This window comes from Oncorhynchus mykiss, chromosome 2 (assembly GCF_013265735.2).
Source record: "Oncorhynchus mykiss isolate Arlee chromosome 2, USDA_OmykA_1.1, whole genome shotgun sequence".
In the NCBI taxonomy this organism is placed as follows: Eukaryota; Metazoa; Chordata; class Actinopteri; order Salmoniformes; family Salmonidae; genus Oncorhynchus; species Oncorhynchus mykiss.
This window is the reverse complement of record NC_048566.1, coordinates 102,419,973-102,445,474: the sequence shown is the minus strand read 5'-3', so window position 1 is coordinate 102,445,474 and position 25,502 is coordinate 102,419,973. Positions and strand designations below refer to the sequence as shown.

At 44.3% G+C, this 25,502-nt stretch overlaps 1 protein-coding gene across 1 annotated transcript; it reads left to right on the top strand.

Moving 5' to 3' along the window:
• The first annotated feature begins 1,215 nt into the window (after window positions 1–1,215).
• Window positions 1,216–19,418, top strand: LOC110501505 (cholesterol side-chain cleavage enzyme, mitochondrial-like). The gene is made up of 9 exons (XM_036961269.1): window positions 1,216–3,184; window positions 5,717–5,872; window positions 6,753–6,952; window positions 9,297–9,500; window positions 11,187–11,347; window positions 11,657–11,823; window positions 14,725–14,803; window positions 14,919–15,110; window positions 19,215–19,418. The coding sequence occupies exons 1-9, from the start codon at window positions 2,922–2,924 to the stop codon at window positions 19,335–19,337; spliced, it is 1,545 nt and encodes a 514-aa protein (XP_036817164.1). The 5' UTR covers window positions 1,216–2,921; the 3' UTR covers window positions 19,338–19,418.
• Window positions 19,419–25,502: the final 6,084 nt, after the last annotated feature.

Below are 25,502 nucleotides of genomic sequence, written 5' to 3'. Positions count from 1 at the left end.
CTCATCCTGCCTTCCAAGGCCAAGCTCATCCTGTCTTCCATTAACACAGGATGCAAGGCCAAGCTCATCCTGCCTTCCATTAACACGGGATGCAAGGCCAAGCTCATCCTGCCTTCCATTAACACAGGATGCAAGGCCAAGCTCATCCTGCCTTCCATTAACACAGGATGCAAGGCCAAGCTCATCCTGCCTTCCATTAACACAGGATGCAAGGCCAAGCTCATCCTGCCTTCCATTAAAACGTGATGCAAGGCCAAGCTCATCCTGCCTTCCAAGGCCCAGCTCATCCTGCCTTCCAATAACACGTGATGCAAGGCCAAGCTCATCCTACCTTCCATTAACACGTGATGCAAGGCCAAGCTCATCCTGCCTTCCATTAAAACGTGATGCAAGGCCAAGCTCATCCTGCCTTCCAAGGCCCAGCTCATCCTGCCTTCCAATAACACGTGATGCAAGGCCAAGCTCATCCTACCTTCCATTAGCACGGGATGCAAGGCCAAGCTCATCCTGCCTTCCATTAACACAGGATGCAAGGCCAAGCTCATCCTGCCTTCCAAGGCCAAGCTCATCCTGCCTTCCAAGGCCAAGCTCATCCTGTCTTCCATTAACACAGGATGCAAGGCCAAGCTCATCCTGCTTTCCATTAACACGTGATGCAAGGCAAAGCTCATCCTGCCTTCCATTAACACGTGATGCAAGGCCAAGCTCATCCTGCCTTCCATTAACACGGGATGCAAGGCCAAGCTCATCCTGCCTTCCAAGGCCAAGCTCATCCTGTCTTCCATTAACACAGGATGCAAGGCCAAGCTCATCCTGCCTTCCATAAACACAGGATGCAAGGCCAAGCTCATCCTGCCTTCCATTAACACAGGACGCAAGGCCAAGCTCATCCTGCCTTCCATTAACACGGGATGCAAGGCCAAGCTCATCCTGCCTTCCATTAACACAGGATGAAAGGCCAGGCTCATCCTACCTTCCATTAACACGTGATGCAAGGCCAAGCTCATCCTGCCTTCCATTAACACAGGATGAAAGGCCAAGCTCATCCTGCCTTCCATAAACACAGGATGCAAGGCCAAGCTCATCGTGCCTTCCATTAACACGGGATGCAAGGCCAAGCTCATCCTGCCTTCCATTAACACAGGATGCAAGGCCAAGCTCATCCTGCCTTCCATTAACACGTGATGCAAGGCCAAGCTCATCCTGCCTTCCATAAACACAGGATGCAAGGCCAAGCTCATCCTGCCTTCCATTAACACGTGATGCAAGGCCAAGCTCATCCTGCCTTCCACTGTTTTGTACGTTTAATTTATTTCAGTCCAACAGTGACTATGATGTGGTCTTCTGTTTTATCTTGACATTTCAATTATTTATTGATGTTTTATGATATTAAAGTAACATTTCTGGATTATAATCGTGTAGAATGTATTGAATGTTTTTCTTAAGTTGATATATTTTTTGCAATTTGTGTTGTAAGTTTTGTTTACCTTAGTGATTATGTGAGAACGATGTGTTCCTGTAGCCTCCCTCCTCTACATCTGTTTAGGGAGAAAACACTCCCAAGGTCTCAGGGCTAGGACACGAGGATCTAACAATGGAATGATCTTAAACATTACACTCAGATGAGATGTAGAGCAATGTGAGAATTCAAACATTTTTGACTTTTGGTTTATTCTTCAATTGCGTTTGTAAATGTTGTCTCTTGACATTGGCACCATATAAAAATACGTTAAAAGGACATGATAAATAATAAAAAATGTATTTTATTGAACTATTATTTAATAAGAAAACATACGACAGTTCTTTATTCTGCAATGCATCTATATGTAGAAACTACTGGGGCAAATTGTCTTGTCCCACTGGAGATGTTTAGAGGTGAACTGAGGGGGTTTAGAAACATATATTTTAGAAATATATATTTATTATTTTGAATACTAGATTGAGAACAAAAGTATTTCATATATTGCATCGGTCAATAAAAACAAGGAAGGGTATTAAAATACAATTTAGTTTTAATAGTATAATGTGTGACCCTCAGTTTGTCATTGGTGTTACCGCCTTGAAAAATCACTGATTACAAAGATATACGAGGACCTTGAGCATTCTCTCCTAACTTTTATCTGGGGAGAGGTCTATATTAAATAACAATATTAGCTAATAACAACCTTTTAGTAGATCATACATTCAATGATTTATTGTTAATTTGGTGTGTCTAAATTCAAAATGTCACTTGGTGTTAGTCAATTTAATTGACAGGAAATAACATTCTAAACACTTTTTCAATGATTGATGACCTTAGATTTGAGAATCTGTGGTCTCCATTTCAAAAACTACTAATTTACTTAAAATGTGTTATTGGTGTAAGCATCACTACTTCTACTGATGGCTCGCTATTATCATAATGGTAAAAATGATTTAAAGTAATTAAGCTACCACATTATTTACAATGGGAAGATATACCCACATCCATTACAATCAATACAAATCTAGAAAAATGATTAAATGTTTTCCAAAATGCTATGCCCAAATGCCACCGTAATTGAAGAACAACCAACTTAGTACTTTTTGGGTATTTTCTTAGAAAACAAGATTAAACAAGACTATTCAACTAACACACAATCCCAGCAATTAAATCCCCAGCTATGACATCTTATGTTAGGAAGTTGGATATTTCAGCATTCTATGAAAGTCCCACAGTAAACAGAAGACTAACCCAAAGTGTGTGTCTGGATGAGGGGAGCCTTGACCTGCCATAGGCTGACACCATCACAACACACAAGTTGTCCCCGAAAGAAACATTCAAGGATACAGGGGAGGAGAGACACAGTGGAGAGGGAGACAGAGAGAGCATAGAGCCGGAGGAGAAAAAGAAACAGACAGAAGAAGAGTTGGAAGAAGTGAGGTAGGATAGAGACGCTGCTATGATGGTGAGGTGGAGTGTGTGTCGCAGTTCCCTGGCTCTGCCAGCATGTGGACTACCCAGTGCCCGCCACAACTCCAGTATGCCGGTGGTGCGCCAGGCTCTGTCCCCAGACAACAGCAGTACGGTCCAGAACTTCAGTGAGATCCCAGGTCTCTGGAGAAACGGACTCGCCAACCTCTACAGTTTCTGGAAACTAGACGGATTCAGGAACATCCACAGAGTCATGGTGCACAACTTCAACACCTTCGGTCCAATATACAGGTATGATACAGTCAGATCTATAAACAGGTAAGAGACCGTGCAACTTCAACACCGTCAGTCACAGTCAGACCCATAGACAGATTGAGGTTAGTAATGATATTCTCTACAACTGTATTTGCATTTTTTATTTAACTAGGCAAGTCAGTTAAGAACAAATTCGTATTTACAATTTACAGCCTACGAGGGAACAGTGTGTAAACTGCCATGTTAAGGGGAAGAACGACAGATTTTTACCTTGTCAGCTCGGGGACCTGTCGATTACTGGAACAACGCTCTAACCACAAAGCTACCTGCCTACACATTATTATAGGTGGCCAATCAGTGCATGGTCCTCTGTTGGTCAGTTAGTAGAACATGGTCCTCTGTATTTCAGTTAGTAGAACATGGTCCTCTGTAGTTCAGTTATTAGAACATAGTCCTCTGTAGTTCAGTTAGTAGAACATGGTCCTCTGTAGTTCACTAATTAGAACATGGTCCTCTGTAGTTCAGTTAGTAGAACATGGTCCTCTGTAGAACATGGTCTTCTGTAGTTTAGTTAGTAGAACATGGTCCTCTGTAGTTCAGTTATTAGAACATGGTCCTCTGTAGTTCAGACAGTAGAACATGGTCCTCTGTAGTTCAGTTAGTAGAACATGGTCCTCTGTAGTTCAGTTATTAGAACATGGTCCTCTGTAGTTCTGTTAGTAGAACATGGTCCTCTGTAGTTCAGTTAGTAGAACATGGTCCTATGTAGTTCAGTTAGTAGAACATGGTCCTCTGTAGTTCAGTTAGTAGAGCATGGTCCTCTGTAGTTCAGACAGTAGAACATGGTCCTATGTAGTTCAGTTAGTAGAACATGGTCATCTGTAGTTAGTAGAACATGGTCCTCTGTAGTTCAGTTAGTAGAGCATGGTCCTCTGTAGTTCAGACAGTAGAACATGGTCCTCTGTAGTTCAGACAGTAGAACATGGTCCTCTGTAGATCAGTTAGTAGAGCATGGTCCTCTGTAGTTCAGTTAGTAGAGCATGGTCCTCTGTAGTTCAGACAGTAGAACATGGTCCTCTGTAGTTCAGTTAGTAGAACATGGTCCTCTGTAGTTCAGTTATTAGAACATGGTCCTCTGTAGTTCTGTTAGTAGAACATGGTCCTCTGTAGTTCAGTTAGTAGAACATGGTCCTATGTAGTTCAGTTAGTAGAACATGGTCCTCTGTAGTTCAGTTAGTAGAACATGGTCCTCTGTAGAACATGGTATTCTGTAGTTTAGTTAGTAGAGCATGGTCCTCTGTAGAACATGGTCTTCTGTAGTTCAGTTAGTAGAACATGGTCCTCTGTAGTTCAGTTAGTAGAACATGGTCCTATGTAGTTCAGTTAGTAGAACATGGTCCTCTGTAGAACATGGTCCTCTGTAGAACATGGTCCTCTGTAGAACAGTTAGCAGAACATGGTCCTCTGTAGTTCAGATAGTAGAATATGGTCCTCTGTAGTTCAGTTAGTAGAACATGGTCCTCTGTAGATCAGTTAGTAGAACATGGTCCTCTGTAGTTCAGTTAGTAGAACATGGTCCTCTGTAGTTCAGTTAGTAGAACATGGTCCTATGTAGTTCAGTTAGTAGAACATGGTCCTCTGTAGAACATGGTCCTCTGTAGAACATGGTCCTCTGTAGTTCAGTTAGTAGAACATGGTCCTCTGTAGAACAGTTAGCAGAACATGGTCCTCTGTAGTTCAGTTAGTAGAACATGGTCCTCTGTAGAACAGTTAGCAGAACATGGTCCTCTGTAGTTCAGTTAGTAGAACATGGTCCTCTGTAGAACAGTTAGCAGAACATGGTCCTCTGTAGTTCAGTTAGTAGAACATGGTCCTCTGTAGAACATGGTCCTCTGTAGAACAGTCAGTAGAACATGGTCCTCTGTAGAACAGTTAGCAGAACATGGGCCTTGAAACGCTAGGATAGTGGGTTCAATACTCAGGACCACATATATGTAAAAATGTATTCACTAAATACTAAGTGGCTTTGGCTAAAAGCATCTGCCAAATTGCATAAAATTGGACAGGCCTACGGTAAGAATCAAAATGTCATTCATTTATGGTGTCAACGGGGACAACGTTATAATAGTATTAACCTTTGTCTACCCCAGGAAGAGTTGTTGCTGCTTTTAATAAAATACCAAACTAGTGATGCAGTGAATACTGTATTGTTATTATTCACAACTAAACGTTTCAGCTCTGCAGTGAACCATAGTTATAGCTGGAACCCACTTCAACACAACGCTTCAATACGGTTTGTTGAGGGGAGCAAACTTTTCTATCAGACAAATACAATATGAAACTAGCCATCATTAACATTTAGAATGGGATTTCTACGAGCAAAATATGTTTGATTGTAACAAAGGTACAGTCTGCTATATTTACTGCGGTTCAAACATGCTTCATTGTCCTGCAGGGAGAAGATGGACTACTATGAGTGTGAACAAAACCAAAATAGGTGTATTTTACCAACAAAATCTTTGAACATAAATTAGACGATCTGCTGTTCTCTGTCATTGTTCCTGACAGGGAGAAGATAGGCTACTATGATAGTGTAAACATTATAAAGCCGGAGGATGCAGCCATCTTGTTCAAGGCAGAAGGACACTACCCCAAGAGGTTAACGGTGGAGGCATGGACCTCATACAGAGACTACAGGAACAGGAAATATGGAGTCCTGCTCAAGTATGTACACTGTTCTGTTATATCTGTCAAACAGTTGTTTAAATAAGGACTTTCAAATCAATGTCATCATAAGCTTTCCTTTTTGTGATGTTTTGACTATTCACACTACGGTATTGTAGCCTGGGCAACAGTCTCTTGACCCATCATTCCACTCCTTGCCATGCATTTGGCAATGACAAGAAGTGGAATGTTAGCTAAAGAGACCGGTACCCTGGCTAACAGTTTAGGCTTTACCCAAACTCTACTCTGCTATCTCAGATATCTTTTTACATTGCCATATCTACAGGCCAGCCCAGTACAGCTTGGCTTGGTATGGCCCTATAGCATAGTAGATGGTAACCAGACCAGGTGTGGCCCTATAGTGTGGTAGATGGTAACCAGGCCAGGTGTGGCCCTATAGCATGGTAGATGGTAACCAGACCAGATGTGGCCCTATAGCGTGGTAGATGGTAACCAGGCCAGGTGTGGCCCTATAGCGTGGTAGATGGTAACCAGGCCAGGTGTGGCCCTATAGCGTGGTAGATGGTAACCAGGCCAGGTGTGGCCCTATAGCGTGGTAGATGGTAACCAGGCCAGGTGTGGCCCTATAGCGTGGTAGATGGTAACCAGGCCAGGTGTGGCCCTATTGTGTGAATCAGGCATTATTGACAGATTTAGTTATTGAGATTTAGTTATTGACACTGCGTTATTGAGATTTAGTTATTGACACTTAGTTATTGAGATTTAGTTATTGACACTTAGTTATTGAGATTTAGTTATTGACACTTAGTTATTGAGATTTAGTTATTGACACTTAGTTATTGAGATTTAGTTTTGCTGGTTCTGTGACATTCCAAAACAAAACAATTCACAACAAGGTTTGGTCTTTTTCTCCCTGTAGGAATGGGGAGGACTGGCGGTCCAACAGGGTGATTCTGAATAGAGAGGTGATCTCTCCCAAGGTGTTGGGGAACTTTGTTCCTCTGTTGGATGAGGTTGGGCAGGACTTTGTGGCCCGAGTACATAAGAAGATAGAAAGGAGTGGACAGGACAAATGGACCACCGATCTTTCTCAAGAACTCTTCAAATACGCTCTGGAATGTAAGTCTGTTTCACCTAATATTTACTTCTGTCTTGAAACCTGTGATGACCATGTCTTATACACTGACTCATACCAGCACAGTGCCTTGCAAAAGTCTTCATCCCGTGTTTCTCCTATTTTGTTGCATTGTAAAAATAAATAAATTCATAAAAAATCCTACAATGTGATTTTCTGGATTTTTTTCTTCTCATTTTGTCTGTCATAGTTGAAGTGTACATATGATGAAAATTACAGGCCTCTCTCATCTTTTTTAGTGGGAGAACTTGCACAATTGGTGGCTGACTAAATACTTTTTTGCCCCACTGTATACATCTGTTCTGAAATGCCCCAGAGTCTGCAACACCACTAAGCAAGGGGCACCACCAAGCAAGCGGCACCATGAAGAACAAGGAGCTCTCCAAACAGAAAGTTGTGGAGAAGTACAGATCAGGGTTGGGTTATAAAAAAATATCCAAACCTTTGAACATCCCACGGAGCACCATTATTAAAAAATTGAAAGAATATGGCACCACAACAAACCCTCCCAAGAGAGGGTCGCCCACCAAAACTCACGGACCAGGCAAGGAGGGCATTAGTAATCAGAGAGGCAACAAAGAGACCAAAGACAACCCTGAAGGAGCTGCAAAGCTCAAATTCTGAGATTGGAGTATCTGCCCATAGGACCACTTTAAGCAGTACACTCCACAGAGCTGGGATTTACAGAAGAGTGGCCAGAAAGAGCCATTGCTTAAAGAAAAAAATAAGAAAACACATTTGGTGTTCGCCAAAAGGTATGTAGGAGACTCCCAAAAAATATGGAAGACGGTACTCTTGTCAGATGAGATGAAAATTGAGCATTTTTTAAGGAAAATGCTATGTCTGGAGCAAACCCAACACCTCTCATCACCCCATGAATTTCATCCCCACAGTAAAGCATGGTGGTGGCAGCATCATGCTATGGGGATTATTTTCCATCGGCAGGGACTGAGAAATGTAAGGAAATTGAAGTAATGATGGATGTCACTAAATACAGGGAAATTCTTGAGGGAAACCTGTTTCAGTCTTCCAGAGGTTTGAGACTGGGACGGAGGTTCACCTTCCAGCAGGACAATGACCCTAAGCATACCGCTAAAGCAACACTCGAGTGGTTTAAGGAGAAACATTTAAATGTCTTAGAATGGCCTAGTCAAAGCCCAGACCTCAATCCAATTGAGAATCTGTGGTGCAACTTAAAGATTGCTTTACACCAGCGGAACCCATCCAAATTGATGGAGCTGGAGCAGTTTTGTATTGAAGAATGGGCAAAAATCCCAGTGGCTAGATGTGCCAAGCTTATAGAGACGTACCCCAAGAGACTTGCAGCTGTAATTGCTGCAAAAGGTGGCTCTACAAAGTATTGACTTTAGGGGGGTGAATAGTTACGCAAGCTCAAGTTCTGTTCTTTTGTCTTATTTCTTGTTTGTTTCACAATATAAAATATTTTGCATCTTCAAAGTGATAGGCATGTTGTGTAAATCAAATGATACAAACCCCCCACAAAAATCAATGTTAGTTCCAGGTTGTAAGGCAATAAAATAGGAAAAATGTCAAGGGGGTGAATACTTTGTCAAGCCACTGTACCTGATTGTCTCAAATACTGTAAGGTTAACATCTTATATTTCTGCTAATATCTTACTTCCTTAATTAGGCCCATCACTCCTTAGGGGTCATAGGACATCGATGATGACAACTAATATCTTACTTCCTTAATTAGGCCCATCACTCCTTAGGGGTCATAGGACATCGACAACTGGTGTCTTAGGCTGTTGTAATGTACACTCCTCTACTGTATATTATACTATATTTACCTGATATTATTGCATGTACACTAAGTTCAGTATTGTACAATGTCTCACATTTGCTGTGCTGTAACGCGGTAGGTTCTGTTCTGTATGGAATGTCTAACCTGTGTTCTCTCCTCTCCAGCTGTAGGTTCGATGCTGTATGTGAGTCTGTGTCTAACCTGTGTTCTCTCCTCTCCAGCTGTGGGTTCGATGCTGTATGTGAGTCTGTGTCTAACCTGTGTTCTCTCCTCTACAACTGTGGGTTCGATGCTGTATGTGAGTCTGTGTCTAACCTGTGTTCTCTCCTCTACAGCTGTGGGTTCGATACTGTATGTGAGTCTATGTCTAACCTGTGTTCTCTCCTCTACAGCGGTGGGTTCGATGCTGTATGTGAGTCTGTGTCTAACCTGTGTTCTCTCCTCTACAGCTGTGGGTTCGATGCTGTATGTGAGTCTGTGTCTAACCTGTGTTCTCTCCTCTACAGCTGTGGGTTCGATGCTGTATGTGAGTCTGTGTCTAACCTGTGTTCTCTCCTCTACAGCGGTGGGTTCAGTTCTGTATGGGGAACGTCTGGGCCTGATGTTGGACTACATCAACCCTGAGGCCCAACACTTCATTGACTGCATCTCTCTGATGTTCAAGACTACCTCTCCCATGCTGTACATCCCCCCGGCCATGCTGAGGAGGGTAGGAGCCAAGATCTGGAGAGATCACGTAGAGGCCTGGGATGGCATCTTCAACCAGGGTAGGACAATACTCATAGCATATCCCTGTGATATCTGAAAACATTGAAGGGTTAGGGTCAAGGGGAAGAGTCAGGGCCAAGGGGGAAGGAACAGGGCCAAGGGGAAGGGTCAGGGCCAGGGGATGGGATAGGGTCAAGGGGAAGACTTAAGGGGAAGGATCTGGGCCAGGGGAAAGGATTTGGGCCAGGGGGAAGGATCTGGGCCAGTGGGAAGGGTCAGGGCCAGTGGGAAGTGTCAGGGCCAGGGGGAAGTGTCAGGGCCAGTGGGATGTGTCAGGGCCAGTGGGATGTGTTAGGGCCAGTGGGATGTGTTAGGGCCAGTGGGATGTGTTAGGGCCAGTGGGATGTGTTAGGGCCAGTGGGATGTGTTAGGGCCAGTGGGATGTGTTAGGGCCAGTGGGATGTGTTAGGGCCAGTGGGAAGGATCTGGGCCAGGGGGAAGGATCAGGGCCAGTGGGATGTGTCAGGGCCAGGGGGAAGTGTCAGGGCCAGGGGGAAGTGTCAGGGCCAGGGGGAAGTGTCAGGGCCAGGGGGAAGTGTCAGGGCCAGGGGGAAGTGTCAGGGCCAGGGGGAAGTGTCAGGGCCAGTGGGAAGTGTCAGGGCCAGTGGGAAGTGTCAGGGCCAGTGGGAAGTGTGAGGGCCAGGGGGATGTGTCAGGGCCAGGGGGAAGTGTCAGGGCCAGTGGGATGTGTCAGGGCCAGTGGGATGTGTCAGGGTCAGTGGGATGTGTCAGGGTCAGTGGGATGTGTTAGGGCCAGTGGGAAGTGTTAGGGCCAGTGGGATGGATCTGGGCCAGGGGGGAGGATCAGGGCCAGTGGGATGTGTCAGGGCCAGGGGGAAGCGTGAGGGCCAGGGGGAAGCGTGAGGGCCAGGGGGAAGTGTCAGGGCCAGGGGGAAGTGTCAGGGCCAGGGGGAAGTGTCAGGGCCAGGGGGGAAGTGTCAGGGCCAGGGGTGAAGTGGCAGGGCCAGGGGTGAAGTGGCAGGGACAGGGGTGAAGTGGCAGGGACAGGGGTGAAGTGGCAGGGACAGGGGTGAAGTGTCAGGGACAGGGGTGAAGTGTCAGGGACAGGGTTGAAGTGTCAGGGACAGGGGTCAAGTGTCAGGGACAGGGGTGAAGTGTCAGGGACAGGGGTGAAGTGTCAGGGCCAGGGGTGAAGTGTCAGGGCCAGGGGTGAAGTGTCAGGGCCAGGGGGAAGTGTCAGGGCCAGGGGGAAGTGTCAGGGCCAGGGGGAAGTGTCAGGGCCAGGGGGATGTGTCAGGAAGTGTCAGGGCCAGGGGGATGTGTCAGGGCCAGGGGGATGTGTCAGGGCCAGGGGGATGTGTCAGGGCCAGGGGGAAGTGTCAGGGCCAGGGGGAAGTGTCAGGGCCAGGGGGAAGTGTCAGGGCCAGTGGGAAGTGTCAGGGCCAGTGGGAAGTGTCAGGGTCAGTGGGACGTGTCAGGGCCAGTGGGACGTGTCAGGGCCAGTGGGAAGTGTTAGGGCCAGTGGGAAGTGTTAGGGCCAGTGGGAAGTGTTAGCGCTGTCATCTATTTAGGGAAACCAAAAAAGTAAAGCCAGGAAGAAGACAGTTGTCTGTGATCTGTATGATGCATTTAAGATCCCAGATAACACTGTGTTGGTGCTGTGTCTGTATCAGTACCTCTGTTGGTTCACTGTTATACTGTCCTGATTACATTACGGCCCCCAGCGGACCGCTGCATCCAGAACATCTACAGGACGATGCGTCAGGACACTAACACCCACGGGAAGTATCCAGGAGTCCTGGCCAGCCTTCTGATGTTAGACAAGCTGTCTATAGAGGATATCAAGGCCAGCGTCACTGAACTGATGGCTGGAGGGGTAGACACGGTAATAACCTGTATATAACCTCTATAAAACATCTATAACAAGCTGTCTTTAGAGGACATCAAGGCCAGCGTCACTGAACTGATGGCTGAAGGGGTAGACACGGTAAAAAACTTGATAATGACTTCCAACAGTAATCACCTTATCCTGTTGTTTAGGCCTGGTTCTGTGAGGCTGTATGAGAGATATCCAAGTCAACTGATTAGTTAACTACCAGAAAGGGTAGACAACCAGCCATATTTCAACCCTTTGGGATCAGTTCATGAACAGTTGCCTCTAGTAGTTATCATTCTGCTCTGTAATGTATTTCAGACATCTATCACCCTGCTGTGGACTCTATATGAGCTTGCCAGACACCCTGACCTCCAGGAAGAGTTGAGGGCTGAGGTGGCTGTAGCCAGACAGTCTACCCAGGGAGACATGCTACAGATGCTGAAGATGATACCGCTGGTCAAAGGAGCGCTGAAGGAAACGCTGAGGTCGGACAGACAAGATGATTGACAAACGATAGCTGATGTTAACGACAATGACTACCTAAACAAGACAATAACTACAATACCAATTATTATAAACCCACAAAACCAGTATACAGTTTTATAAATTTTATTTAACCAGGTAGGCTAGTTGAGAACAAGTTCTCTTTTACAACTGCGACCTGGCCAAGATAAAGTAAAGCAGTGCATAACAAACAACATCACAGAGTTACACATGGAATATGGGTGGGTGCTGCTATGGTGACCAGTGAGCTGAGATTAGGCAGGGATTTACCTAGCAAAGACTTATAGATGACCTGGAGCCAGTGGGTTTGGCGACAAGTATGAAGCGAGGGCCAGCCAAAGAGAGCATACAGATCGCAGTGGTGGATAGTACAAGGGGCCTTGGTGACAAAACGGATGGCACTGTGATAGACTGCATCCAGTTTGCTGAGTAGAGTGTTGGAGGCTATTTTGTAAATGACATTGTTGAAGTCAAGGATCGGTAGGATAGTCAGTTTTACGAGGGTACGTTTGGCAGCGTGAGCGAAGGATGCTTTGTTGCGAAATAGGAAGCCGATTCTAGATTTAACTTTGGATTGGAGATGTTTAATGTGAGTCTGGAAGGAGAGTTTACAGTCTAACCAGACATCTAGGTATTTGCAGTTGTCCACATATATTCTAAGTCAGAACCGTCCAGAGTAGTGATGCTGGATGGGCGGGCAGGTGCAGGCAGTGATCGGTTGAAGAGCATGCATTTTGTTTTAATTGCATTTAAGAGCAGTTGGAGGCCACGGTAGGAGAGTTGTATGGCATTGAAGCTCATCTGGAGGGTTGTTAACACAGTGCCCAAAGAAGGGCCAGAAGTATACAAAATGGTGTCGTCTGCGTAGAGGTGGATCAGAGAATCCCCAGCAGCAAGAGCGACATCATTGATGTATACAGAGAAAAGAGTCGGCCCGAGAATTGAACCCTGTGGCACCCCCATACAGACTGCCAGAGGTCCGGACAACAGGCCCTCCATCAGTCATTTCAGAAGCCAAAAAGCTGTTGAGTCTGGTGACAAGAATGTGGTGATTGACAGAGTTGAAAGCCTTGGCCAGTTCAATGACTTCAGTTGCACAGTATTGTCTCGTATCAATGGTGATTATGATATCGTTTAGTTCCTTGAGCGTGGCTGAGATGCACCCATGACCAGCTCGGAAACAAGATTGCATTGCGAAGATGGTACGGTGGGATTTGAAATGGTCGGTCATCTGTTTGTTAACTTGGCTTTCGAAGACCTTAGAAAGGAAGGGTCGGATAGATATAGGTCTGTAGCAGATTGGGTCTAGAGTTTCTCCCCTTTTGAAGAGGGGGATTACCGCGGCAGCTTTCCAGTCTTTGGGGATCTCAGACGATACGAAAGAGAGGTTGAACAGGCTAGTAATAGGGGTTGCAACAATTTCGGTGGATAATTTTAGAAAGAGAGGCAGTGATCGCTGACATCCTGGTTGAAACAGCAGAGGGGTATTTGGAGGGCAGGTTGGTTAGGATGATATCTGTGAGGGTGCCTGTGTTTACGAACTTGTACCAGGTTGTACCTGGTAGGTTCATTGATAATTTGTGTGAGATTGAGGGCATCAAGCTTAGATTATAGGGTGGCCGGGGTGTTAAGCATGTTCCAGTTTAGGTCACCTAGCAGCACGCGCTCTGAAGATAGATGGGGGGGAATCAGTTCACATATGGTTTCCAGAGCACAGCTGGGGGCAGAGTGTGGTCTTTAGCAAGCGGCAACGGTGAGAGACTTGTTTCTGGAGAGGTGGATTTTTAAAAGTAGAAGCTCAAATTGTTTGGGCACAGACCTGGATAGTATGACAGAACTCTGCAGGCTAACTCCGCCCCCTTTGGCAGTTCTATCTTGTCAGAAATGTTATAGTTAGGGATGGAAATTTCCGGGTTTTTGTTGGTCTTCCTAAGCCAGGATTCAGACGTGGCTAGGACATCCGGGTTGGCAGAGTGTGCTAAAGTAGTGAATAAAACAAACTTAGTGAGGAGGCTTCTAATGTTAACTTGCATGAAACCAAGGCTTTTATGGTTACAGAAGTCAACAAATGAGAGTGCCTGGGGAATGGGAGTGGAGCTAGGCACTGCAGGGCCTGGATTAACCTCTACATCACCAGAGGAACAGAGGAGGAGTAGGATAAGGGTACAGCTAAAGGCTATAAGAACTGGCCAGCCTGAAACTCTTTCTAAAGAATGTTGACATCTAGTGGAAGCTCTAGGAACTGCAATCTGGGAGGACTTCGCCTTATAATAAAAGTGTCAGCCAATGAAAATAGTGGTAGGCTCAATTTTGTTTTTGGGGGATGGTTTGTCCTCGGGGTTTCGCCTGCCATATAAGTTCCGTTATACTCACAGACGTTATTTTAACAGTTTTAGAAACTTTAGTGTTTTCTTTCCAAATCTACCAATTTAATGCATATCCTAGCTTCTGGGCCTGAGTAACAGGTAGTTTACTTTGGGAACGCTTTTCATCCGGACGTGAAAATACTGCCCCCTACCCAAGAGAGGTTAAACCAGGTGAGGTCACCGCATATGTGGAAGGTGGAACTAAAGGGTTGGCTAATGCGTGTTGAGCAGGGCTAGAGGCTCTACAGTGAAAAAAGGCAAGAATCACTAACCAGAACAGCAATGGACAAGGCATTAGTCACAGTATATATCATGTCATTACTGATCATGAATATGTTTTATGTCATTGCAATGGTGCAAACTACTGGTTAGACATTAGAAGTGAAGTCACAATGATCACTTTTAGAGATGAATTTCAAATATAGCTTAAACATCTATACTCTTCATATGTTGAGATGCCTGGGCCACCTACTGGTTAAGCATTAAGTCAAGTCACCATCTTCTTCTGTCCGTCAGGCTTCATCCAGTTGCAGTCAGTTTACAGAGATACATTACAGAGGAAATCGTCATTCAGAACTATCACATACCTTGTGGGGTAAGAGGAGACAACCAATGACATATAGTTGCTACTGTATTTACATTTGATCAGAGACTTTGGTTGATGGTTTGGGAGGGCAGTATGTTATGTGGTGTGTTCTCACTCTCTCTAGACTCTGGTCCAGTTGGGTCTCTATGCGATGGGTAGAGACCCAGATGTGTTCCCCAGACCTGAGAAGTACCTCCCGTCCCGCTGGCTGCGGACAGAGAACCAGTACTTCAGGAGCTTGGGCTTCGGATTTGGACCCAGACAGTGTCTTGGACGGCGCATAGCTGAGACGGAGATGCAGCTCTTCCTTATACATGTGAGGTTCACAGCTCAACGTTTGAATGACTGATTCAAATCCTTAAGAGTCAATCTAAGTAACATATTAAAAATAATTAGATCAAAATCTGTCAGTTTAAGCTAGAGATATCAGTTTTGTTGCATGGGCGGCATCTTAATCCATGTCGGCCTTCCGCATCTGCGGTGGAAGGTGGCCGAGCTACAGCGATGTTTGTCAGACCATGAGACATCCCATCTGCGGTGGAAGGTGGCCGAGCTACAGCGATGTTTGTCAGACCATGAGACATCCCGAAAATTTTTGTAGCGTCCGAATACTAATATGACCCATCTATGGAAAGACTCTCACAAACACAGTTGTGCTCTCTACGACCCCCAGAAGTGTCAGGGGACTCATCTGAAGGTCATACAAACACATGGAAATATGGAGGTAGTTTTGAAACAACAGAAGTTAGTGGTTAAATATGTGACTGGCCACCTGGATTAGTAGCAACCTTTGAAATTGTGTTTTTTTCATTGGATAAAAGTAGAAACCTAGAGCTAGAAAATGGTATATCACACACTACAGTTGAAGAACAATGGGAAATTAAATCTGCTTTGAAAGTTGATAAACTTGTAACCCCACTTTTGAGAAAATGGCCCTTGAATCTTTTGGTACTACTGGAGACCTCTTCTTTGTCTACACCCGTTCAGCATCATTCACACCCTCTTAAACCTTAGCCCCACCCATCTCTTTAAGATATTTGCTAAACAGAGTGATTTGTTTATTAATCAACCAAAGATTTCAAGACTAAAAGTGGTAAAAGTAGTAGCCTACTACAAGGAAAAACTCCAGGTAAAAATACACTTCATCTCGTCCTTGGCCAATATACTAATCTGACTTTGGTGCAGGTCATGTTGTTCTTCACATTACCGTCTCTGGTAAACACACACTATATAAAATAAAATAAAAAGTTGATTTGTCACTTGCACAGGATACAGAATATGTAAACAGTACAGTGAAATGGTTACTATAGTAGCAATATCAAAAGCAGAAAGTGTCCAGATAAACATATCTTATAAATATTAGATGACACTTACCCGACACACTTGTCTAAATTGATGAGTCACGTGAAAGAAATGCTGTAACCCCCAACCACATCTAAGTGGATGGGTCACTGTTGTCTAGACATGTACACATGTTCATGAAATACAATGCATGGCTGTAATCACCCCCAGACACACCTGGCTAACTTGATGGGTCATGTCGTCATCTGGCAAAGTGTTTTGTTTAGACATGTAGCTAGCTAGCTAAATAATGAAATGGCATAGTCCCAACTCATACCACTACCAACCAATACAAACATTGTCATAGCTGTAGTCTAAATGTCCAGGTAGCTAAAGCTAATCTACCAGGTTCAATGTTAGCTAGATAATATTAGGTTATAATGAAGAATGCAAATTAATATCTGATTTGAATAATATTACTACACAGATCAAACATGTAACTTTAGCTAGCGAGCTGGCAAGCTAACGTTCGCTAGCTAGCTAACAGTACACTTTAACTTGCAATGAAAATGACTTTCTGACAAACTTAGAAACTTATAATATCTGAAAATGTAGCTGGACTCTTACATAGATAAATGCTTCATGGCAGACTGGAATCATTTAACTGCGTTCTGTTTGTAGCTACATCTTGTTCCGCCAGCGTTGTCTCAAGTCACTCCAGTTCACACTGACCGTGGCGTGTGCAGAAAGAAGCAAATCACTTTTTTCAACTGATCTGTCGACAGAACCTGCTAAATTCAGGACATAAATGTTGTTTAGAAAAGCATCAAAACTTTTGTAGTTCTTAATGGCTGACGTTATATCTTAACAAAATGGTGCTGTCGAAAGGACTATCAACATTGGTCTGCATGCTACATGGCAGCCCAATCCAAACTCATCTCTCGGCATGTCCAGCCCATCAATTATCTCAGGCAATCATGGCTAGCGGGAAGGTTTCTGCCTTTTTCCAAGGCTAAACAAAATAGGCTCGTAATTTAACAATTTTATTTGTATTTACAGATGGAATACAAGTTTGTTATTAAAACATATATAAACATGTTTTATGAACCACAAACTTGGTTACACACGTGTCCTCACAAAAAAAGTGCTTAAATATTAATAAGCTGAACTATTTACAAATGGCTTTGGTGTTCGTTTTACATCCCAGGTAAAGATGATTAGATTGCACTTTCACCGTAGCTTGTGCATGTCGTGATGGGCTGACCAGGAAACAAAAGGTGAACTGGCATTTCAGACATCCCCTGTGTTTTGTGCAATGCTTGCAGTTCTTCCTTTTGTCTTTTGGTATGTGCTTTGGATAGTGGCGCTCACCTTGAGTGAGGGGTCTCTTGTGATGGTTGTGAGGTTGCTTTGGGCCCACAATTCAACCATTTCCAACACCAGGTGCTCTCAGAAGGCCAACTGGGAGAGAGGGGTTTGACCTTTTCCTTTGGCCATCTGCTTGACAATTTATAAAAAATGAAATGCATATAGTAAATGAGCTATACAAAGTCCTCAAAATAATTTATTTACAGACCTTAAAGTAGATCCAGTCCTTCTAGAAAGCAATCTTCGTCTGCCTAGTCAAAATTCTCATTGTCCATATCGATCCCCTGATCCCAATTCAAGTATTTTATTCAAAGCTTCTATGTCGGTATGCTTATTCATAGCTGCTTTCTTTTTAGGTTCCTGTTTGATACTCTTCATTTTTACATTTTTTTCTCCCTTGAGGAGCCATATTTTATGCTAAAGCGATGAAATCTGTTTGCAATGTAATGTAGCATGCTCTGTGCGTCTCGTCTCTGCGCCAGGTAGCAATAGTTCACATTACGCATAAAAAGGTTCTAGGCCTTGCTTCGTCCCACCCAGGTCAACTGCATATCCCTGGAAAGCGTATCTCATTGGCTACAAGACTGTCAAGGTGCCATAGTAGCCAGTCCTCTGTGTAATAGATGCCTACAGCGCGTGAGCAGGCAACATCATATTTTTGATGGGCACTCGGTGGACATTCGATGTTCCCATACATCATACGTCATCAGATAGCATTGACTAGATTTGTTCCTACCAACCTAAAGATTAATCTGATACCCCCACATCTAGCTATATCTCAAACAGACAAATTGAAGCTTACTGAAGTTTGAAGTTTGCTGTTTGGTTAAAACCTTGTGTAAAATAAACATTTTCGGGACTCTCGGGGCTGGTGATCAATAACGGTAGGTCACAGGCAGACAAATAAGATATCCTCATGATCTGTGGAGTCCTGGCTTTTGGTGTGTATCAACGTATTCCATGTTTACATTGTTTATGCTTCACAACGCTAACCAGAATGTAGGTAGCAGCCATCTTGAAATTAAGTCATCAACACGCCCTGCCCTTATAAATTCGTATGCTCATATATGGTAGTAAGTCACACCAAAGAGTTGAAGGCACAGATCAATAGCCAAGATACTCAGCTTTCTGCAGACACCCTGCTTTTGCAGATAGGGGCTACCGTTCTCATACAAGACTGAATTAAATAAATGCAAATCTAAAAGGGTTCCCAAATAATATTAAGAGGTTAAGGCAGATGAAAGTTGACATGTTCCAGAAGTAATTTCCGCCAAAAAAATGCATTTTGATAAAAAAAATTATGTTTACATTCAAATGCCTCTCCTGTGAAGTGATGTGTGACATAGTCCTAGTTTCCTGAAACAAGTCACATAGGTAGGACAGACACTTAAAAAAATCGTATTCCTTATGACGTATATTTTTACTGTCTTTTTTGCCATTTATGTGTTATTCAATGCGTTTCTATGGGCTATAGTAGTGAAAGACAAATTCTATATTTTATCAAATAATTGTTTCAATTTTTTATACTTAAATGGGTCCTAAAATTCTAAATCAAATAGCTAAATGATCCATGGTATGATCATCTTAAAACAATTCAAAATATTTTTTAAAAACTTTGTTCAAACAACTTATTTAGTTTTGATTTAACTTTCATTTAGTTTAAACTACTTTTTTTATTCAGCTATAATTTTTCCTTTCAATAGTACAATGTCACAGGAAGACAGAACAGTCATATGGTTGTAACACTGTGCCTTTTTCTCTGCCACTGCAGATGCTGGAGAACTTCAGAGTAGATAAACAGCGTCAAGTGGAGGTGCACAGTACCTTCGAGTTGATCTTGTTGCCAGAGAAACCCATTCTTCTGACCCTGAAGCCTCTAAAGAGCGGCCAGTGACATCATGAAGCCTCTACTCTGTAAGGTCAAAGCGTAAGAAAAATTCTAACATTGTTTTAATAAAACAATAATATAACTTGATTAGTTTATCTTTATTTTGTGGTTGTCTGGTACTTTCTAACTAGCTAGGGCCATCTACTTTAAGTGCTGCCTGTCTTGCCAGGAGCCTAATTGGTATGTGAACTGCTGATTGCTCATCATTTGCAGATGATCAACCAGGATTAAGGGGAAGGGAAATTTGACTGTTGTTGTTTTCGGAATCAGTGGCTGTCTTGGAGGGGGAGTGGTTTCTCCTCTCCTAGGCAATCATCAATTAGTACCGGAAGGTGTGCTCTTCACCTTTGCAAGGCAATTGGTATTAACAATTCAGTCTCCCCTGTTTTCTCAGGGGCAGCTGTGTCAGTGGCAGTCTCTTAGCAAAAGTAATATTATTTTCATCAAACTACGTTTTCTCTCAGTCTGAGAGAATCTGGTCATTGCGGTGGTGGCACAGGTCTACTCAATTCTCCTAAGTGGAGATTTTGTATTTTATCCCTCTCTCTCACCTGTCCATCTTCTCATTTGAATTCCATGCTGTCACTGTCACTTGACCACTCAAGCTTAACATTATTGTCATCTATCGCCCACCAGGTGTCCTTAGAGAGTTCCTCAATGAGCTCTACACCTTGATAATCTAATTTCCTGGCAATGGCTCACTGCTCTTCGTACTTGGTGACTTCAACCTCCCGATATCTGCCTTCGATTAATTTCTTTCCAACTCTCTCTTTTCCCTCCTCGCCCTTTCTCAGTCCAATCCCACTCACAAGGCAGGCAATATGCTTTACCTCATCTTTACTGGAGGCTGTTCTCCTGCTAATCTAACTGCAACTCTGATCACTACTATGTTTCCTTTTCTGTCTCCCTTTCCTCCAACCCTGCCCACTCAGCCCTGACCCAGATGGTCTCTCTCTCCCCCACTACTCTCTCCTCTTCTATCCTATCATCTCTATCCACTCAGCCCCGACCCAGATGGTCTCTCTCTCTCCCCCACTACTCTCTCCTCTTTTATCCTATCATCTCTAACCACTCAGCCCCTACCCAGATGGTCTCTCTCTCTCCCACTACTCTCTCTTCTTCTATCCTATCATCTCTAACCACTCAGCCACTACCCAGATGGTCATGTGCCGCCACAATATTCACTCTGTCTCTCCCACTATTCTCCCTTCTGCTAAATCCTTCTCCTTCCTATCTCCTGATTCTGCCTCATTGACCGTAGTCTCTTCTCTCTCCGCATGGTGCCCTTTCCTGCCTGCTGGCTCAGCCCTCCCCTCCTGCTGAGTGACTCATTGCGAGCTTACAAAACAGGGCTGCGGGTAGAAAAATGAAAGTTCTGTAGGACCTTATCCAGTGTCCTTATCTTCATCATTCTAATCATTCTAATGCTGTTCATTATACCGGAAATAGGGAGTGGTTTTGGGCTGGAAATCTCTGTAACTGGGTCCCCTCCATTCAACCCTACTTTCTACACATGGACTGTACATTATTTGCCAATTTGTCATTAAAAAGATTTCAAGCTCTGTCATCTTGGTTGTTGATCATTGCTAGACAGCCATTTTCAAGTCTTGCCACAGACTTTCAAGACAATTTAAGTCAAAACTGTAACTAGGCCACTCAGGAACATTCAATGTCATCTCGGTAAGCAACTCCAGTGTCTATTTGGCCTTGTGTTTTAGGTAATTGTCCTGCTGAAAGGTGAATTTGTCTTGCAGTGTCTGTTGGAAAGCAGACAGAACCAGGTTTTCCTCTAGGATTTTGTTCATGCTTAGCTCCATTCCATTAGTTTTTTATCCTTACAAAACTCCCTAGTCCTTGCCAATGACAAGCATGCCCATAACATGATGCAACCACCAACATGCTTGAAAATATTGAGCGTGGTACTCCGTATCAAATCAAATGTTATTTGTCACATGTGGAGGCTATATACAGGGGGTACCGGTACAGAGTCAATGTGGAGGCTATATACAGGTGGTACTGGTACAGAGTCAATGTGGAGGCTATTAACAGGGGGTACCGGTACAGAGTCAATGTGGAGACTATATACAGGTGGTAATGGTACAGAGTCAATGTGGAGGCTATATACATGGGGTACCGGTACAGAGTCAATGTGGAGGCTATATACAGGAGGTACCGGTACAGAGTCAATGTGTCATGTGTTGTATTGGATTTGCCCCAAACATAATGCTTAACATTCAGGACAAAAAGTTAATTTCTTTGCCCCCCAAAAAAATCTGGAATATTTTTATTCTGTACAGTCTTCCTTCTTTTCACTCCGTCATTTATGTTAATGTTGTGGAGTAACTACAATGTTGTTGATCCATCCTCAGTTAAATCATCATTGGCCTCATGGAGAAATCCCTGGCTTTCCTTCTTCTCCGGTAACTGAGTTAGGAAGGACGCCTGAGCCTTTGTCGTGACTGGGTGTATTGATACACCATCCACAGTGTAATTAATAACTTCACCATGCTCAAAGGGATATTCAATGTCTGCTTTTTTTTGTTTACCCATCTACCTTCTTTTCAACCCTTTCAAAACCTCCCTGGTCTTTGGGGTTAAATCTGTGCATGAATTTCGATAGAGGGACCTTACAGATAATTGTATGTGTGGGGTACAGAGATGAGGTAGTCATTAGATAATCATATTAAAAACTATTATTGCACACAAAGTGAGTCCATGCAACTTATTATGTGACTTGCTAAGCACGTTTTTACTCCTGAACTTAGTGTGTCGCTGGTCAAAACCACGTCATTCAATTTATACTCGGTGGAATGTCTGTAGACTGTTGCTGCGACTGTCAGTTTCCTTGTTGCACAGGACCCGACTTGAATGTAATACTTAACTAGTTGCCTTGAACGCAGCTCCCTAGCAATTCAACAAGCACCAGCTGCTAAATCAAATCAAACTGTAATTGTGACATGTGCCGAATACAACAAGTGTAGACCTTACCGTGAAATGCTTACTTACAAGCCCTTAACCAATATTGCAGTTCAAGAAGAGCTATGAAAATATTTAAGTAAAAAAGTAAGAATATAAAGTAACATAATGAAAGGCTTTCCTCCTATTATATAGTTCCTGGATGGCAGGAAGCTTGGCCCCAGTGATGTACTGGGCCGTTTGCACTACCTCTGTAGTGGCTTATGACCAGATGCCAAGCATTTGCCATATCAGGCGATGATGCAACTGGTCAGCCTCGTGGGGGGGAAAAGGTTTTGTCGTGCCCTCTTCACAACTGTCTTGGTATGTTAGGACCATGATAGTTCGTTGGTGATGTGGATACCAAGGAACTTGAAACTCTCGACACGCTCCACTACAGCCGCGTCAATGTTAATGGGGAACTGTTCGGCTCGCGTTTCCTGTAGTCCATGATCAGTTCCTTTGCCTTGCTCACATTGAGGGAGAGGTTCTGGCACCACACTGCCAGTTCTCTGACCTCCTCCCTGTAGGCCGTCTCATCGTTGTTGGTGATCAGGGCTACCACTGTTGTGTTGTCAGCAAACTTAATGATGGTGTTGGAGGGAATACAAGAGGGGACTAAGTACACACCCCTGAGGGGCCCCAGTGTTAAGGATCAGGGTGGCAGACGTGTTGTTAACTACCCTTACCACCTGGTGGCGGCCCGTCAGGAAGTCCAGGATCCAGTTGCAGAGGGAGGTGTTTAGTCCCAGGGTCCGTAGCTTAGTGATGAGCTTAATGGGAACTATGGTGCTGAACGCTGAGCTGTAGTCAATGAACAGCATTCTCACATAGGTGTTCCTATTGTCCAGGTGAGAAAGGACAGTGTGGAGTGCGAGTGTGATTGTGTCATCTGTGGATCTGTTTGGGCGGTATGCGAATTGGAGTGGGTCTAGGGTGTCCGTGAGGATGCTGTTGATGTGAGCCATGACCAGCCTTTCAAAGCACTTCATGGCTACCGACGTAAGTACCATGGGGTGGTAATAATTTAGGCAGGTTACCTTTGCTTCCTTGGGCACAGGGACTATGGTGGTCTGCTCGAAACATGTAGGTATTAAATACTCGGTCAGGGAGAGGTTGAAAATGTCAGCGAAGACACTTGACAGTTTCTCCACGCATGCCTTGAGTACACGTCCTGGTCATCCGTCTGGCCCTGAGGCTTTGTGAATGTTGACCTGTTTAAAAGGTTTTGTTTACATCGTCTACCGAGAGCGTTATCACACAGTCATCCAGAACAGCTGGTGCTCTCGTGCATGCTTCAGTACTGTTTGCCTCGAAGCGAGCATGAAAGACATGTAGCTCATCTGGGCAGCTCGCGTCTTGGCTTCCCTTTGTAGTCCATAATAGTAGTCCAGAGCCGGCGTAGTAGGATTCCATTTTAATCCTGTAGCTCGATGCAGATGTTGCCTGTAATCCAAGGCTTCTGGTTGGGATATGTACGTACTGTCACTGTGGGGACGATGTCGTTGATGCAGTTATTGATGAAGTCAATGACTGAGGTGGTGTACTCCTCAATGCCATTGGATGAATCTTGGAACATATTCCTGTCTGTGCTAGCCAAACAGTCCTGTAGTGTAGCATCAGCATCATCTGACCACTTCTGCATTGAGCGAGTCACTGGTACTTCCTGCTTTAGTTTTTGCTTGTAAGCAGGAATCAGGAGGATAGAATTATGGTCAGATTTGCCAAATGGAGGGCAGGGAGAGCTTTGTATGCATCTCTGTGTGTGGAGTAAAGGTGGTCTAGGATTGTTTTCCCTCTGTTTGCACATGTGACATGCTGGTTAAAAAATGTGGTTAAACTGATTTAAGTTTCCCTGCATTAAAGTCACTGGCCACTAGGAGCGCCACTTCTGGCTGAGCATTTTCTTATTTGCTTATGTCCTTATAGAGTTGGTTGAGAGTGGTCTTGGTGCCAGCTTCATTCTGGGGTGGTAAAAAGATGGCTTCGAATAATATATATGAGAACTCTCTTGGTAGATAGTGTGGTCTACAAATTATCATGAGGTACTCTACCTCAGGCGAGCAATACCTCAATACTTCTTTAATCACCAGTACCACCCTACTTAAGTCATTCCTCCTCTCTGTTTTGCATTGCATGCAAGACACTGCGTTTGACTTATCAAAAGTGATACTTTAAGTTAGCTTACTTGCTTCATGTACAATGGAGATTGATTTCACAGCCTTGGATTCTGAGATGTTTTCAGACCAAATTCCAGACACTCTAACCAGATGGCTGAGGTCTGTTGTCTCGGCATGTCGAGGCATGTAAAACCAGGCCTCTAGTCTTGTCGGATTGGACCATCTCCAACCTACAGAAGAAGCACTGGGAAAAGGGATCCTGTTCATCGTAATGATGACAAGGCTGAGATGTTCCACCTGTACGTGGGATCCCGGATTGGGGGGTCGGGGTGGTGAACACAGAGCTTCCGCCCAGTAGCATAAACATATTGGATGCCATGGCTCCGCCCCGCAGAGGGCCTTCCATTGCACTATGTCCTGCCGCCCACATCTCCTGCCCTCAAACCCACTCTTCTGCTGATCAATGACTGCTGGCAATCCTTGCCCCCCCAACAATGTCACCGCCGTGGCTGTGGACTTGGACCTTCACCCTGACCCCTCCTTTGTCCGATTTGCTTGACGGCCTGAATTGGGTTTTCTCCGTCTCATCTATAGTCCTTGCACTCCTCACTTCTGCACTTGACGAGCCAGAAGTTGTCTCCTGCCTCCTGGCCAAAGAGGTGAAGCAGGGTTTTTTGATTTGTCCCTTCTCCTCCCTTCCATTCTCCACCTACCACATCAGTCCCCTAGGAATTGCTACCCGAAAGTATTATGTCAAGAATCGTATAATCAATCTCTCCACCCCCCACGAATCTTCTGTCTCCAGCATCAACAGCCTCATACCCAGTCTTGTCTTCCCCTTGCAATATGCCACAGTCAACCATGCCATCACTGTCATTAAACTTGCTGGCCATGTAGCTTGGCCTGCCAAAGCCGACATCATCTTCGCCTTCAAGGTGCTGCTCCTCCATCCTGACACCTGGCATCTCTTCGGAGTCTGCTGGGAGGGACGGTACTACTTCTGTCTGCCTGCTGTAAGAGGAGCCCTGGAATATTCAACACCTCTGTTGGGTCTAGCTGAATGTCAACAGGCTTCTTTATGTTGTCCATCTCCTCG

Coding starts and splice junctions, on each gene's coding strand:
- LOC110501505 (XM_036961269.1), top strand. CDS start 2,922: ATGATGGTGAGGTGGAGTGTGTGTCGCAGTTCCCTGGCTCTGCCAGCA. Junction 11,348..11,656: donor TGGCTGGAGGGGTAGACACG/GTAATAACCTGT, acceptor AATGTATTTCAG/ACATCTATCACCCTGCTGTG. Junction 14,804..14,918: donor ACTATCACATACCTTGTGGG/GTAAGAGGAGAC, acceptor CACTCTCTCTAG/ACTCTGGTCCAGTTGGGTCT.